The 18,605-nt window shown below is 42.4% G+C and overlaps 1 protein-coding gene across 1 annotated transcript; it reads left to right on the forward strand.

Moving 5' to 3' along the window:
- Nucleotides 1–9,789: 9,789 nt before the first annotated feature.
- LOC121636424 (pollen-specific leucine-rich repeat extensin-like protein 1) lies at nucleotides 9,790–17,919 on the forward strand. The gene is made up of 2 exons (XM_041979928.1): nucleotides 9,790–10,249; nucleotides 17,624–17,919. Exons 1-2 carry the CDS (start codon nucleotides 9,790–9,792, stop codon nucleotides 17,917–17,919), a joined length of 756 nt encoding a protein of 251 aa, XP_041835862.1.
- The last annotated feature ends 686 nt before the right edge of the window (nucleotides 17,920–18,605 follow it).

The raw sequence follows: 18,605 nt of genomic DNA on the forward strand, positions 1-18,605 counted from the left end.
ATGAAGGAACCTGATGGCTGTGCCTCTGCTGGACATGGTACGGATGGAGCAGATGTGGGGAGAGCAAAAACGCCAAATGCCAGGACATACCAGGTGTGCAGCTGTACTCTCAGAAAGGCACCACCATCACCAAGGGAGGTGTTGTGCTCAGAAAGTACCACTGTGCCAGAGGCTCCACTTCTTTCCATTACCATCTGAGCATGTTCATTCCCGGTTTGTGGCTCTTATGTGTATGTGTGTCAGTGTACTGAAAGAAACTACAAACAAAATGGAATAACTGACACAAACATGCCTTGGCATGAATATGTTTTCCCAGGAACAAGTGCTAAGGCACTTAATTTCCAGCAGTACCTCCTGAAAGGCCTGAACAGGTGGAACCAGGACCGGGAAGTGCAGCAGTAACCAGCAGGCCCTCATCTCTCCTAACGTATGCTGGGGATGTAGCTCAGTGCGTAAACACCCTCAGCTCAAAGGTGCTGGGCGGACTGTATCTGCCAGCCTTCAGGCATTCGGCTAAATACACTGGTATGATTAACAAGCTGGCTGTAACTAAAGCAAATCACATGCTCACAGCACTGTACAAGCTGTCTTTTTTTGTTAATGAGGTGAGAACTAATAACATGCAGTGTGTCCGTCTGATATTTTTACAGGAGAGCTTATTGGGGTTGATTACATGCTGAGCCAGACTGGACAGCCCCTCAAAGTGTGCCCCAACTCAGAGAAGCCTGCTGCCCACTTCACACCTGCTTTCCCCTTCACTGCTCCCTCTTTAGACCCTGCCTCCACCTCCTCCTCCTCCTTAGTGGCTCCTCCCTCTTTAGACGCTGCCTTCACCTCCTCTTCCTCAGTGGCTGCTCTCTCTTTGGACCCTGCATCCACATCCTCAGCTTCCAATGATCCTGGGGTAAATAAAGCCCACTGAACCTTCAGTAAATGAATCCACTCTCCCTGCTCATGAGTCAGACCTCATTGTTTTTATTTTGGTTTTTCAGGTTGTTGATGAGTCCAGTGTTCCAGCCTGGCAGAGTATCTGGTTAAACTTAGGAACCAGCCATTTCTTGCCCTCAATAACCAGCAGGTTAGTAGCATTTATTATTTTGCTTGTATGAAATATGAAATTAATGGAAAAATATTTTCCTGTGCCATGCAGAATTTTAATCATCATCTGATCTGATGAGCTGTTGTTCTATCGTTCTGTTTAGGTGAGCAAGGTTTTTGCCCTGTGACAAAACCTGCTGGAGTTTGATAAGCAGAGGGTGGTGTTTGCTGCCAGATACCAGAGCAAGCTGGACATGGGGAGGTTCAAGTCACCTAAGAAGAAGCAGGAGTTCATGCCAGGATTAGACAGCCTCAAAAGACATACCCTCACCACCACTGCCCCTCTTCCCCAGTGGCCAGATTGCTGCCGCTTGATTGAGTCCATCTTTGTCCAGATTTGTGACATCCACCATAGTCCCAAGAAGAGGGGGACAATCACAGTATCCAGATGGGACCTCATCTTGGAGGACTACAGACTGACTACAGACCGCATTCTGGGTAATGGGATGGTGATGCAGCAGACCACCCTGCCGCTAGTGGACATCAGTCACACCACCCTTGTGCAGTGGCACAATAAAAGGGTGAAGAGACAGGAAATTGCAGTGATGTTGCAGGGCTCAACCTGCCCAGTAGCTTGTCTGCAGCAGCCAACCCTTTATATGCAGCCCCAGCCTGGCCCTTCTCACCACTACCACCTCCCCAGCAATACTGTGAGCCAGGCAAAGACAAAAAAAAGGAAAACCACACCAGCATCTGAGCCATCTGAGGCATCGGCCAGAGCGAGGCCTCCTCACCAGCAACAGCTCTTTTACTATATGTACACTAGGGCTGCTCAAATATGGCAAAAATAATAGTCATGATTATTTTGATTGAAACTGAGATCTCAATTATATAACACAAGTATTCATTATTCACTTTAATAATGTGAATTTATCTATCTATCTGTCTGTCCGTCCGTCCGTCCGTGGTTGTCAAATTGTGGGATTTATAAAAACAAAACTTGCTGGTATTTTGTCCCTACTTCCACAGCAACTCTGACCCTGGTGTCCGTACAAAATGTGGAGAAACAGGAAACTGCGACACCAATGGCACAGAATAAAATCGAGGAAATGATGTGAAATATGAGACGTTTGTGCACAATCAAACATTGTTTGATTTTTGAAATGTGAATTTTGGTCAAATGTTAAATATTGAAGGTATTTGCAAAAATTAATTAAGAGGCCCATTTGATATTAATACTCCTAAGATTGCATGCTCACAAAAAATAAGTTAATTAATTTAAAACGCTAAAATATGTTCTGTCATTGTGAAACAAAAATTACATGTTATAGTCAGGCTACAATCAGGGTATGTCCCCCACCTGTAGCTATTCAGAAAATTGATGGTTGGATACAAAAAGACACCCTAGTGCATAAAGACACATAATGGCTAACCCTAACTGCTTGACTATATGACACGAGACTCCAGAATGATTTGATTTTTGGAATTTCAGAGACCAGCAAGGCATACTGCATGGCTCATAAATCGGTTCTGACCACCGTGTGCTGTGCTGTTGGACCTCAACTCCTAAGAGTTCATGCTCACACACTCACAAAAAAAATTAAAAAGAGGTTTACAAGAAAAATAGAGATGTGTGTTAATAAGAAACTCAAAATATGTTCTGACATTGTGAAACAAAACTTACATATAAGCTCTTCGGGCATACCCTTATTCTTCCCCACTTCAATCTCTAGGGGCATCATACCAGATCTTTTATTTTATTTTTTTTATTCATCCATGCATTATCTGCCGTTTATCCGGAGTCGGGTCATGGGGGCAGCTACCTAAGCAGGGAAACCCAGACTTTCCTCTCCCTGGCCACATTCACCAGCTCATCAGGGTTGATCCCGAGGCGTTCCCAGGCCAGTGTGTCCTGGGTCTTCCTCGGGGCCTATTTCTGGTGGGACGTGCCCGGAACACCTCACCAGGGAGGCGTCCAGGAGGCATCCTAACCAGATGCCTGAGCCACCTCATCTGGCTCCTCTTGATGTGGAGGAGCAATGGCTCTACTCTGAGCCCCTCCTGGATCACAGAGCTCCTCACCCTCTCTCTAAGGGAGAGCCCGGCCACCCTGCAGAGAAAACTCATTTTGGCCGCTTGTATTTGCAATCTCGTTCTTTCGGTTACTACCCACAGCTCGTGACCATAGGTGAGGGTAGGAACGTAGATCGACAGGCAAATTTATTTATTTATTTCGGTATTGTGAAAGTAAATAATACACAAAAAAGTAAATAAAACAAAGAAAGAGCAACTTGTAAAAATATTACCCACAACAAGATCTTTTGCATTTAATTTTTGATAATACTTCATTATTATATCATTTCTGTACTTCCTTTTAAATGTAATTTAAATAATCCGAACAACTGTTCCACAGTTTGACACTAGTGACAGATATACATAAGGTGTATACAAATCCCACGGGTAGTGGGAGGGTGAGGGGACCCGGTATAGAACAGGGATTGGGATTGGGCTGGTTGGGGGGGGTGTGGGGTGGTATATCGGAGGGACCGGTGGGGGTGACTGGTAATGGGGTAGAAAGGCTGGGAAGGGGGAAGGTGGGGGTACTAGGTGTGTGTGGGGACCTGGGGACCCCACCATGTGTAATTGAATGAATAGTGAATTTGTTGGTTCACAATACATTTTTTTTTTACAAATTATACGTATGGCCTTCTTTTGCAGTAAGAAAACTGAATTTGTGTGATAAGTGTTTCCCCAAATCTACACACAATATGTAATATATGGAGCAATCAATGAGTTATATAAAATAAAAAGTGATTTCTGACACAGATAGTTTTTTACTTTGTACAGTATTGCAATAGATTTTGACATCCTAAACAACAAGCAATAGATCTTAATTGTGCACACAATAACCTCTGACCTCTCCCTAAGTGTAGTGTTAGATATGATTCTGTATAATCTTCTTTAAATTGGACATAGCTTCTAAGTTTAGGTTTCCTCCAAATCTCCGCCTTCCATTATTTCTTATGAAGATTAAATAACGTGTTTTACAGTATCTATCTTACACTGCATGTTATTACTAAAAAAATAAATCACAAGAGGAAATTATTGCAGAGATGGCACCTGACCATGGAAGGTTATGGGCTCTGTATCAATTAAAGATTTTTTTTGTCAGCCTTTCATCTGGCAATCGAATAAGTCGGTTCCAGAGCCGAACCATTTCGCATCTTTGCTTTACAAGACAAGATTCCCATCCTGAATCCCCATCTATAACACTCTTTGCAGTGAATTTGTAAACTCCAAGATAGCACCTCAAAGCTCGACGCTGAATTGCATTACTTTCCAGGGATTCCTTAAAACCCCATATTCAAGTGGCATAAAATAAAGCTGAACCAAATGGAATCAAAAAGCTAGAAAATCCAAGATCAGGAAACCTTTTGGTTTGATTCATTACTGACCCTAAAGCCTTCCCGCTACGCCAGCGCTTTCCTTCCTTCATAGAAGCTCATATTTTTGATGAAAAGAAAACTAAGATACCAAGGTAAACATCAATGGTGCCGATTCAAACAAAAATGTTATAAAATACATTTATGCTAAATAAGGTGGACAGTCTGTTGCCAACATGTGCCAGACAAATTAATAATAATTATGATAAAAATGACATGGTCACCGTCAGTCAGGTTGCAACCAGGGTATGTAATAATTTATTCTTTCACAATGCTTTTTGAGTGGAGTTTCTGGCCTCTTGGTTAATAAAATAAATAAACAGGTACCAATCACAGTTGTATCTGTACATATTTATTTTATAAAATAAAACACAGAACTAAATTTTTATAAATCTGGAAGTTTTTGTGCACCACTTCTCCTTTTTTACCTACGTATGCCAACTGTAGTCATCTTTGCTATGCATAGTTTTACAAATGAGGCTGCTGGAAGGTAAACGTAAGGAGAACTTGGGAGCCATAGTGCACCAAGAGGGTGACAGCCCACATCATGCCAGTTTTAGCGTGTCCATAACCAGTGCTGGGAGTAACGTGTTACAGTCATTATATAAATTTTTTGGGTAAAATAAATTTTAAAAAGTCAATAAGCAAGCAAAACAGCAGGCAGAGGATTTTTGTTTTGAATCTGCAGAGCATCACCTTCAAGTTTCAGTAAGATCAGCTCAGACAGCCTGGAGGTTTAACATTGAAGATTGGAGACTCCTATCCTGAATGTTTGCAGGGTGAGGAACCCACCTCTGTACTCCTCCTCCTCTCCCTCTCCTATACACCCAACAACAGCTGAGTAATCAGAGAATTTCTGAAAGTGGCAGGACTGAAAATCAGTGGTGTATAAGGTGAAGAGGAAAGGAGACAGCACAGTCCCCTGAGGAGTTTCAAAATCACTGACCACCACATCAGACAAGATGCTGCCCAGATGGAGAAACTGTGGCCTATCTGTCAGTAGTGGTAGTCAGTAATCCAGGAAACCATGAAGTCGTCAATTTTTTGCTATTGCTAGCACGTCCAATAACAATTCTTTGGGTTAAATATAAAATGAACCAGGAAGAACTAGTTTCCTCCTTCTCAGATGAATAATAAACAAGCACAACAAGAAAGACAGAGCTAGCACCTGAGAAGCCGATCAGCTGATCATCGACAGCCAGTCATGGAACAACAAGAGAGAGGAGGAGGAGAAGGCATATTAGTACAGACCTGCAGGAAACATGTTTTTTTTCTTTTCTTCTTTAAATGAAGTTCAAGTTCAAGTTCAAGTTTATTTATATAGCACATTTTCTGCAACAGCAGTTGCCCAAAGTGCTGAACAACAGAACAAAAACACTCCACAGTTAAAATAAACACTACACAATAAAACAATAAAAACCAATAAAAATAAAAACAGAAATAAAAATTGATAAAAAAGATAAAATCTATAAAATAATAAAAACAACAAAACTAGAATTAAAAACTAGAATAAAATTAATTAATAAAACACGCGAATGTCAAGCTCAGTTTTGTTCAAATGCCAGTGCAAAGAAGTAGGTTTTGAGTGAAGACTTAAAACCAGCGACAGACTGAGCCGCTCTAATGTGAAGGGGAAGTCTGTTCCACAGCTTAGGAGCGGCAACAGAGAATGCTCTGTCGCCCCTGGATTTAAGTCTGGCATTTGGGACCTTCAGTAGGAGCTGTGAGGAGGACCTCAACGTCCTTGCTGGAGCATGCTGGTGTAGCAACTCTGACAAGTACGAAGGAGCCAACCCATTTAAAGCTTTAAAAACAATTAATAAAATCTTGTACTGGGTCCTAAACATAACAGGAAGCCAATGCAAAGAGGCGAGCACAGGGGTGATGTGATCACGTCGTCTTGTCCCTGTAAGCAACCGAGCAGCAGCATTTTGGGCAAGCTGCAGTCGATGTAGAGATGACTGGTCAATGCCGTAATATAGGGAGTTGCAGTAATCAATACGGGACATAATGAGCAGGTGAATAACTTTTTCTAAGTCATACTTGGGCAGGTAGGGCTTTAACTTGCTGAGCAGCCTCAGATGGAAAAACACACTTTTGACTACAGAGTTAACCTGCGGGTGGAAGTTAAAGGAGTTATCAATAATCACACCCAGATTTTTGGCATGGGTTCGACAAAAGGAGGTCAGCTGACCGAGAACACTAACTGCACCATTTAAAAGCTCTGAATTTCCAAAAACAACAACATCAGTTTTGTCCTTATCTAAGTGGAGGAAATTTAAATCCATCCAGGCTTTTAGCTCATACAAGCAGCTGAGAAGGTTGGTCAGAGAACCCCCCTGTGGTTTTAAGGGGATGTAGATCTGAACATCATCAGCAAAGCAATGGTAGGCAATATTGTTCTTCTGAAAAATAGACCCCAAGGGCAGCATATACAGGGAAAAAAGCAGTGGACCCAAAATGGACCCCTGTGGGACCCCATAACTGAGAGGGGCAGCAGCTGAGGCAAACTCCTCAAGCTGAACACAAAATGACCGATCCTACAAGTAAGACTGGAACGAGCGCAGGGCAGTTCCTCTAATACCGACACACTGCTCTAAGCGGGTCAGGAGGATTTGTTGGTCCACTGTGTCAAAGGCTGCAGTCAGGTCTAAGAGAATCAAAACCGCAGGACTTCCAGAGTCAGTAACTAAAAACAGGTCATTAAAAACTCTTAAAAGTGCAGTTTCAGTACTGTGGAGAGACTTAAAACCAGACTGAAATTTTTCTAAAACTTTACTAAAATCTAAGTGAGCCTGTAATTGAATGCACACTATTTTTTCTAAAACTTTTGATAAAAAGGGTAATTTGGAAATCGGCCTGTAGTTAGTCAGAACTGAGGGATCTAAGTTAGGTTTCTTTAAAAGAGGCTGCACAAGAGCATGCTTAAAAGCAGCAGGAACACAGCCTGAAAACAGGCTGGAATTAATTAAGGACAAAATAACAGGGCTGATGGAGCTAAAAGTACTTTTAATTAGCGCAGGGTGACAGCTATCGAGGGGGCAAAAAGAAGATTTCAAGTGAAAGACCACATCACAGAGCTCACACAATTAATTACATAAATTAGTTACTGCCGGTAACGCCTTATTTTTGACAGCTTAATATTTATTTATATAATTCATGTTTAATTAACACATGAAATCCATGATGGTCACAGAACATATGTCTATTAAAAACTATCGTGAAATTGGACGTAAAGTAAACGTTTTCCACAAAGAACAGGGCCTGTTAATTCAGGACAATAAATTCTAAGACATTGTCTATTATTGCGGTGGCTTTCTGGCTTTCTTCTGCAAATTCCTCATGTTTTTTCAAAGCATTTGCCAACATTTGTTATTGCTGTGGTTTGTTGTGCATTTCCTTTAAGGCAACAAACTCGTGCTCTTTCATGTGATTTCAACCAAAATGCTTTTTAAAGTCACTGGTGGTAAATTTGGCAGCATTCGTACTCTGGAAACTTCAGCCCTGCATATGAGGCATGTCACTGTTTTGCTAGCAGGATTTTCTAATGAGTAATGATGACAAATTACTAACATACTGTTGCATCTGGCAAGACGTGTTGATGAAAGGAGTTATTCTGAGAACAGCTGCTTTATTGAACAAATAATGGTTACAGTTGGCCATAGATGACTGCATTGCAAACTACTTGCTGCAAAAATCGGGTAATCGAGTTCCCCAGACTATCCTGGTGTGACCATAGATACAAAAGATACATTTAGTGCAGGAGGTCTTTGCACACCATATGAAACACCTAAAAACACATCAAAATAAGGGGCCTAGTAGAAATTTTAAAATTTCCCGGGATATTGCTCTTATTTAGCCTCAAAATGTTTACATCAGATCTGTGTTGTGTTTCATTCCCCACTCTCAGTTTTTATTATCCAGTCTCTCACAGCCGGTGAGAGGGAAGGGGAGAGGAGGCAGCCACAGTGCAGACAGTGCAGAGAGGACAGAGTAACTGGGTGCTTGTGCAGAACTGCAGATAAAGTGTGGGTTACTTTCCCTCCTTATAGTCATATTTCTAAGTTGTGATCCTGCTGATTCTTTTGTGATTGGAAATCAGAAACCAATATTAATGAGACCTTGTGTGGATTTTTTTTTCTTCAGTAGAAAAAAGTGCTCCTCTCATCAAATGCTTTTCATGTCAATAAGCTGTAGGTTTCCTACCAAATGTGAAACACTGACCTAAAAACAACATATTCTAGTACAGAAAAGATGATGATACATGAGTGGGTATCATCACTTTTATTTATTTATTTTGTTTTTGTAATGTCCGAGAGGACGCACAAAACAGTGACTCTCCGGAGGTTCAAAAGGCGATCTGTTTCCCACACCAGATCTGGGCCAGATCTGGTGTCAAGCTGCCACTGCTGACTAACTGCTGGCATGGCAAGTGTTATGTCAACCAGATGTCGGCCAAGTCTTGCAATGATACTATTTGCTCCAATTGTGGTTTGGTTTACGTGGCCCAGATCTGTCTATAACCAGTGTTTGACACGTTACTTCATATGTCCAGCATCATAGTAGCAGAATGATTGTCTGGCTGCTGTGTTGTGCTGAACAAGTTTGCTTTGCCAAAAGGAGCTTTATGGATAAAAGCCTCCTCTTGATAATTTTGGCTTTTTTTTATTTATTTATTTATTTTTTTGTAATTTTGTAATTTGTCTATTGATGATTTTACATATTTATGCTGAACTTGACAAGAGGGTTGGTGGGGTAAGAAAGGAGAAAGAAATGAGAGAAAGAAAATGAAAGAGAAAAAGAGAGTGAAGATACAAGAGAAAAAAGAGACAAAGAAAAACACAAGGCTATACCAGATATAAGATAACACCAGCTGTTCAATCTTAGCAGAAAAAAACAGACAACCAGCTGCTAAACCTGTAAGGGAAAAAAAAAAAAAAAAAAAAAAAAAAAACTCCTGCAACATCTTTAAGAAAACAAAACTGACAATCAGAGGCACCTATAAAAAAGACAGACAAGCTGTATAAAAATAAAAATCACTCCCAACAACAAAAACATCAGTAACACAAAGAAAAACATGAACATGACTGTAGTTTTGATTAAACCTACAACACGACACAGTGACTGTCTCAGCATGCTGGTTAGTAAATAAGAGGAATGAATAGTAATCAGTGATTGTGCAACTGTGACCTGACCACCAAAAAGATCAGAACCATCTTAGGAGGCCTTGGGACCCAGGAGACCAGCCGCCCCTCATAAGCACGTATCCCAGCCAGCCCACCACCAAGATGACCATGCAACCGCCTAGATGGAGGCAGAGGATGGCCTCAGCCTGAGCGCCCTGCAGCCATGGAACACAGACCCCAGGAAGCCAACGACAGCTTCCGCCGACCCCGCCAGGCGCTGGTCCCCTGGAGATTCTCAGCCCCCAGCAGGCCCCAGTTCCACACCCAACGTCTACCCCAGGCCCCACACCCCAAAGTGCAGTAGCCTGGGTATCTCCAGGACCAGCAGACCCCCAGCAATACAGCTAGCCGAGACACCCAGTCAACACATCAACCCATCCCCCCCCATCCCACCCCAAAGTGGCGCCTGGGAAACAGGACTGAGAGAAGACTGCTCCCACACCCGGTCCCCACACACACACCTAGTCCCTCCACCTTCCCCCTTCCCAGTCTTTCTACCCCATTACCAGTCACCCCCACCGGCCCCTCCTATATACCACCCCACATTCCCCCCTCCCAAGTTCTCCCCCCAACCAGCCCCCCGTACTCAATCCCAATTCCTGTTCTATACCCAGTCCCCTCACCCTCCCACCCCATTTGGGATTTGTATACACCTTACTTTAAAAAAGCAATAATTATAGTTACTATTTAGTTTTTGCAAAAAAGTAACAGTACTAGTAACAGAGTTACAGTATTATAAAAGTAATTAATTACTCACAAAAGTAACTATTCCAATAATTAAAAAAAAAAAAAAGTTCACTTAATGGAATTTCAAATTCATCTGCATGTTAATTTATTCATACATACTAAAACTGAATATTAGATCTGACTAATGAATGAAATGGAAATCTAATGGGATAAATTACTAACAGAAAAATCATGGACACTAATCTCAGGCTGCTGGAAGTCATGTCTCCATCTCCTTATCCTCCTGAAACCCAGGAAAAAAAAAGTTTTTTCTTTTTTAATCTTTTTATGATTTGCTTATTAATTTTTTACGGACTGTCCCTTTTGAGGGGACATGGGGTCTTGCATAATACACATTGTAATGGTGCAATTACAATAGTGAATTCATTTTTGTATGGATTTCTTTTTTAAAAAAATCCTTTAATTTAATAACCATTTAAGAAGATTAAGACAGTAAATGAAGAAATTAAAATGAATTCTCTGGTTCTGGGTATCAGGCACATTTCTTTTTACAATTGTCGTTTATTAGCATTTTTTGTGATGAAAAATACCAGCTAATATTCTGGGCAACAACGTAACCTTTGGTTTTGTTTGGTTTTGTGTACAGAATTATTCTGAATTCTGACTTTCAATTTCTTTCAACTACCAAACAGGGTTATTTGAACAAGGCATGTGCAAAAAAAAAACAACAAAAACTTAATATATAAATGAACAAACATATTTGTTTAAGGGCACACAGTTACTGAAATATAGCCATAAAAATGTAAGAATTTAGAAGAATTTAAACTAAGCGGAACACCAAAAAACGTTTAAAGTCTCAAATGGTTAAACTCTTAAGTCTCAACATAAACAGCACTAAATCACAGCAGATCATGAATGATAAAGAAGGAAACAGTGTTTGGCCTTTTTAACACAGAGAAACAAGTTACACTTGATGCTCCTTGACAGATGTTTTGCCTTTGCATCCATCTCTTCTGCACCATGATGAATGCACTCCCTGCTCCATCTTTGGCCAATGTGCCCCATATTTTTTTACATTGGTGTTGGGATGAGGTTGATGGAAAACACTCATCATTAGTAGTCCTCTCATCGCTATCGTCACTGGCCACATCGCTAGCCTAGTGACCTCCTTGTGCCTGAGCAATCATCTCTTCAGCCAGCTGCAGCTTGAAGTCAAAGTACTGCAGCCCCTGGTGTTTCTCTTTTGTTGACCATCTCCTACAGTTGTCTTGAGGTTCTATTCCATGGACAGTGGAAGTCAGCAGGACTGCCTTATTATCCTGCCACTTTGTCACGGCACCCTCAGATGTTTACTAACAACCATTTCAGATTGACCTCTTCTTTGTTTTTGTACCTTGGTGTCATCTGACATCTTGGATTTGCACAGTGCAGGGATTCGATTCTTCATAATGGTCTCTGTTCCCGTTTTTTCACACTGTAATATTAATGAACTTCCCAACCCTAGCTTAAACATTTTTCCTGATTATAACATACAATTGTTATTATCCCTTTATCCTGGCTTAGAATCAGGTTCTGGGTCAGACTCCTCAACAGCTGCAGAATCGTCCGCTGAGCGTTGATCTTCCCTCTCTATCGCCCCTTCATCTAGCTTCTATCTTCAAACAGCTCTAGATCTAAATGTCCCTCCACAATTCTCTGTAAAATCCTCTCCACCTCAATTAGCCCTCTGCTCCCTGATGTAACAGGAATAGTTAGCAAGTCCTGATGTCCACCACAAAGGACCTCACATAAAAGTTGTGTTTTTAAAGGATTAAAATTGCTGTGTCTCTTAAAAAAATCTTAGTAATCTGAAGTTAAGACTTTCATACTAAAGAACCAACTTGATTTTTATGAACAGGAACAAGATATCTGTCAAAAATTGTTGACTTACCTCTCTGGTTTTTGTAAAACATGGAAATTGAAATTCCCTCCATTTTTAAAAGACAGTGCATGAGCTGTGTTGGCCACACCCCCACAACTGGGGCATCAGAAGAAAGTTCAGGATGTCTTCTTTAAGGGAAAGTAGCAATCACATACATACTATAAATAATGCTTGACTTAGAGGTCTGAGACTCATGTCCTGCACAGAGGACAAAAATGAATGGTCTTAGGTGGTTATGGCTCTTGTGGTAAACTTTGTGAACAAGCCTGCCACTGTCATGAGGGCTGGTCTGCATCACCTACAGCTCCCGTAATCAGACTCATCCGCTCCACCTGGGCCTCATTAGTACTTACTCTCCTCACCTGTTCATCTCCCTATTTAATCCCATCTCAGTCTCTACTTCCCCGCCAGATAGTCACCTTCTATCCTTGTGTGAGATCCTGTTCTAATCATTGTCTTGTTCTAGATCCCTGTTGCCGACCTTTGCTTCCTCCATTGGACTTCCCGTTGCCTGATCCCCTGTCGGACTCTCCTTCTTTCTGCCAACCTGGATTTTGACCCTTTTTCTGAACCGACCACTGATCTCAGCCTAATCCCTCTGCCTGGACCAAGCAGCTGCCTTCCTGCCTCCACCCATCCCAGCATTAATAAACTTTTCAAACTGTTCATCGTGTGTGGGCTGAATTTCCGGGTTTACCTGAGACAACCGTTACATGCCACCATGTCTTCACTAGGACTGCACCTGAACAATGTCACCTTGTAACACACTTGACTTTATAAAATGGTATTTAATGTTCACCTGATTGCTTCTATCACAATTTACATGATTTCTTGCCAGGCATATGGTCCCTCGATCTCAAAGATTTTTGTTGATGTGTCCTGACAATTTTTGATCCATGTCATCCAGCAACTGTGTGAGGTAAAGGGTTTCCTGGATTGTAGCTGCAAATATCATGTACTCTGCCCCACACATTGTCAGTGCCACAGTTTGGTTTTTCTTGATTTTCCATTAAATGATAACACCATCCTTATGTAGGCTAAAGCGTTAGCCTGTTGTGCTCTTCCTGTCCTCTGGGATGTTAGCCCACTCGACATCAGAATAACCCATCAGTTCCAGTTCAGTGTAATCTTTCTTATAACAAAATGCAATATCTTTGGTTCCCTTCAAGTACCTATACACATTTCACTGCTGCCATATGTTTTTCTTTAGGGTCTGACTTATATTGTAACCGTTTGCTTACAATCCAGCAGATGGCCGGTCTAGTACAGGTCATGATCTAGTTGAGGTTGCCTAACATTTCTCTGTACCGTATTCTGTCTGGTCTGTTTGGTCACTATCTGGAGTGAGTTCACATTTTACTTCACTAGGCATAGCTCTGCTTTTACATTCAGACATCCCAATCTCTCCAGGATCTTCTCAATGTACATTCATTTTGATGGTACATGCTGTTTAAATCAGGCATCTAATGTCGAGGCTGGAAATGCACATAGAGAGAGTCAGGAGATGAAGAATCCAGTGGCAGGCCATACTTCTTTGTTTTATGGAGGAAGAAAGGAGAGCAGAGTGCCGCAAACAACAGAGACGACTTATTAAACATGGGGCGACTGTATGCAATGAGTAAACATTTCAGAAGGTGTTCTACTTTTTGTGTTGAGCATATTACAAGAAGTGGATATATCAGATGAAAGGTTTATTGTTATTCGTGTTCTGTTTGCTTTTCAGACATTGCTGCGGCTCATTGAACGACACTTCCCACCGTCCGGCTGGTCCAGCGCAAAGCTGATGACGGGTGGAAAAAGGTTGTTCCCAGTTTTACCGATGAGCAGTGGATAGAGAATTTCTGTATGTCCAGAGAGACATTTCAATACATCTGTCGCCACCTAAAGCCTGCACTGGAGAGAATGGACACAACCATTTACTAGAAGGAAAGTGTGTGCAGCATTGATGCTTTACCTCCTGCCTTCCAACAAATCACAACACACCTTTTCATAATAAGCATCATGTTTTGGAAGTTTGATAGACAGAACATACATGTATACATGAACATACACATCTAATGAGAAAATATTCCATAAAAAATGCATCATTTGTTCTTTTTTTTTTTTTTTTTTTTTTGTAATGTGCAAAATAAAGATCTCATCACCTGCTTTAAGATTTGTGTGCCATATGGAATCTATCAGTAGCAAAGGTTAAGGAGTAATCCATCACTAAAGGGGCTATTTGTGACTACTTATGGTTTTTACATAAGACATAAGACATGATAAACTTCATCCTGTGAAATGGTGCATTTAAAAATTTGATAAACTGCAAACCCCAAAGGTTGAGCTGCTCTGGTTGGTGCCATCACCCACTCCATGAAGTAGTCCCCCATCTGTTCTGTATCAGTCTGTGTATGACTCTCTGTCATATCTTTTTTGATGAAGTGTACCAGTCCTTGTTGGTTTCTGGGAAAACAATATTTACTGGGGAATATCAATCAAAACCAACAAAAATTCCCTTTTTGCTTTTTGGGTCCAATTTTTTTCTTGTTTGGTATATACACAATCACTGTGAACCAAACTTTCTAATTTTAGACAGATCTTGTTTCTTTTTGGTGAATAACAAATATGGTGTCTCCCATGTTCTTTTATGGTAACATGTGTTTCTTTTCACTGCAGCCATCCTGTCTACATAGGGCCGTAACTCTTTTGGCAAACCTGATACAATCAGCATATATCTGACCATTTCAAGCAGTGTATAGCAGTTCCTCTTTGCTGTCCCATTTTGATGTGGGGGAATAAGGAGCCGATCTCGCATGCTTTATAACATTGCCTCTCAGTAGTTACTGGTACTCCTCTGTTCTGATGTTTGACCTGAGACGTTTCACTTTACCATAAGGTGCCATCAGCTAGAAACTGCTTTGTAGCTTGAACTGCTTTGTTTTGTTTCTTAGGACATATACATAAATACTACCTGAAAAGTCATCAGTTAAAGTGATGGCATATTTGTACCCTTTGAATAACTCTGGAGCTATAGGGCCTCTCAGGTCTGTGTGTGCCTCTTTCTTGTTTGCATAAATTTGCCTTGTAGACAGATCTTGTAGTTGTACTGTACAAACATGATAATATGACGCATAAAGTTGCTTACATGCTGAAGCCGCACAGACCTTTCGCCCCAACTTAAGACCTGTCGGAATCAGATGTGGATTGCTATTTCCAGGCGTTTGAACGCATAGCACTTGCATTAAAATCAAAAGAGTGTTGGCCTTTGTTAGTACAATGCCGTTTGACAGGCAAAGCCCAGGAGGTGGTAGCTGCGCTCCCTCTTGCGGCAAGCCAAGATTATGAAGTAGTGAAAGCCACGGTCCTAAATGCCTATGCATTAGTTCCGGAGGCTTATAGGCAGAAATTCCGGACACACAAGAAGGAAGTCTCCCAGACATTTGGCGAGTATGCACTGGAAAAGTGTGTGCTCTTTGATAGATGGTGTGCCTCATGTGGCGTTGACACGTTCGAAAAGCTGAGAGAATTAATTCTGCTGGAGGAATTTAAAAATCCGCTGCCGGAAGGATTAGTGGTCCATTTGAATGAGCAACGGGTAACTGATGTACATACAGCTGCGAAGTTAGCTGATGAATATGTATTAGCACATAAAGTGTTTCAGACAAATGAGAGGACGCATGATGAAGGGCCCTTTGAAGTCGTCCCCTCTGAGAAAAGTGAGGACCGTAAATGCTTTTACGGTCAAAAGCCTGGCCATTATATCGCCAATTGCCAGAAGCTTAGACATAAAGATCAAGGTTGTGTTCCACAAAAGGGAATGGGACTTGTGGTGTCAACGCAGTTGGAGGAAAAGGAAACCGATGGGTTTGTTAACCCGTGTTTTAAACCGTTTGTAGTGTCAGGTAAAGTTTCCCTGACAGGTAAGGCTGGGGATGAGAAGGACGTGTTGATCTTGTGGGACACGGGTGCTTCTCAATCGCTCATTTTGGCTAGAGTCTTGCCTTTTTCGCAGAAGTCGTCAGTAGGTTACGGGGTACAGTTGCGGGGAGTAGAAAAGGGCTATACTCCCCAACAACTGCATAAAGTGTATTTGAAGACAGCAGACATTACCGGGGAATTCCTCATGGCTAAATGTGCGGAACTTCCTATTGCCCAGATCTCAGTGGTGCTGGGGAATGATATAGCAGGGGGACTTGTAGTCCCAGAAATAGGAGGTCTTCCTGTTTCTGCAGGAAATGCTGTCTTGGTTGCCCCTTGTTGACCGATTGGCCCACGGACCAAGTGCTTCCGGAAGGACCGACCAACCGGCAGGATCCTCCTGCAATAAACCTGCACCTGGACCAACACTCGAGGCAGACTGTGGACAGTGGGACACAGCCTGTCAGCAACTGGACTGAGGGACAGTTTGCTTGGTTGTGGTTTGGGAGTGCTTTAATGTCTTGCTGTGGGAAGGGATTTCATTTGTAGTACTAAGACTTGTAGTGGTAAAGTCTAGTGTTTGAGTTGCAAAAAGGGCACTGTTTTCTGTTGTATTGTATGGTATACTTACCGGTGTGTGTAACCCAGTAATTGGGACATTTTCTGTTGGATTAGGAGGTTAATTGGTAACCCGCTAAGAGACTTCATGATTAAATATCAATCCTGTAAAAGACACTTTGAGTTTGGTTTGAATTGCCTTTTGATTTCATTCCTACCTAGTCTACATGTGGATAATTACTATTAGTTTGAGAACCCGTTTCTGTTTAAACGCGTGACAAATAAATGTTGGACACTTTTATGCCGGTGTACGTCTCAATTTATGTCCCGTCCTCATTCCCCTAGACAATAGAGGACATAACAGGGTGGAAGACCATCCCCCTCTCCTGCAGTAGCAGGTCCCTGCATAGTGGGTTCTGCCAAGGCTGTGCGTGCAGCAACCAATACAGCTCTGTCAGCCAGTAGATGACAGGCCAAAGCGGAACTATTAATATCGTTGTGTGGACGTGCTCCCTCACTCTGGCCAGAGTGGCAGGTATCAAAGCCAGGGGAGGGAATGCGTAAAGAAGCCTGGCCAGCCAGGCATGCACTAGGCATGCATCTACGCCCATTGGAGCATCCATGCTGTGCAGAGAATAAAACAGAGCATAATGCACGTTTTCCCTTGATGTGAACAAGACCCACTGTAGTCCGTATGTGACAGGTCCAAATCTGCCCTATAATCCCTGTCCAGGTGTGCGCCTGTATTCAGGACTCCCGGGACGTCCAAAGGAGAGGAGACACCTGCTGACCCAGAGAATCAATCTGCGTGCCAGCATGTGTAACTGAGGCACGCAACCCCCTTGATGGTTGATGTATGTCACCTTTGTTGTATTGTCTTTCCTCACCAGGACATGATGGCCCACGAGGGACTATAGGAAATGTTTCAGGGAGAGGAACCCCGCCAAAAGCTCCAGAAAGAGACCACTGGAGACCCACACTCCATCAGCTCCTCAGAGATCGGCCCTTGTGGATTCCACCCCAGCCTGTCAAACTCCATAGTGACCTCCTTCCTGAACAAGATGGGGCCCATACGGACCCCCTGCGTCAGAACGGCCGGGACCCACCAGCAACGCAGAGTCCTGGCACATGTCACAGTGACCAGCACTCTCTGTGTGCCATGACGCACAGGGTCCGGCCCGCATGAGGCCAGGCCAAGAATGGCGGACGCCATCAGTCCAAGCAACTGAAGACACAACCTGAATTGAACAGATTTTCCCAGACGAAAGAATGCGAAGCATGCTCTGAAAGCTTTCATGTGTTCGGCCGAAAGTCACCTAACCCAGGGACAATCACAGCAATATTATGCCCTGTGCTTGGGACAGCACACACTTTTCCGTGTTTATCACAAAACCAAGATCAGCCAGATGCCACTCGAGAATATACGCGTGCACCCTGGCCTCCTGCTCCAACTGTTGTCCAGGTATGTGGCCAAGTGGATGCCCTCAGGAGAGCCATTGCTGCGTCCATGCACCACACAAACAACCATGGACTCAAAGAGAGATTGAAAGCATACACTCGGTACTCATAGCAGATCTCCTGGAAAGCCAATCTCAGGAAATTTTTTGTGGGGAGAATAGGGACGTGGAAATAGGCGTCCTTCAGTTCGACCTACAGTAAGAGAACCAATCATTCTGTCGCACAAGACACAGTTGGGTGCGTGTGTGAGCACCCTGAATTTGTATTTCCAGAGATATCTGTTTAGAGCACAAAGATCTAGGATAGGGCGTTTGGGTACCAGAAAATACCTGGAGTAAAACCCGCTCTGACACGGCGTGCGTTAGTATTACCTTTATAATATGGATCATCATAGTGACATCTTTATTCTACAGT

This window comes from Melanotaenia boesemani, chromosome 3, assembly GCF_017639745.1.
Source record: "Melanotaenia boesemani isolate fMelBoe1 chromosome 3, fMelBoe1.pri, whole genome shotgun sequence".
NCBI lineage: Eukaryota > Metazoa > Chordata > Actinopteri > Atheriniformes > Melanotaeniidae > Melanotaenia > Melanotaenia boesemani.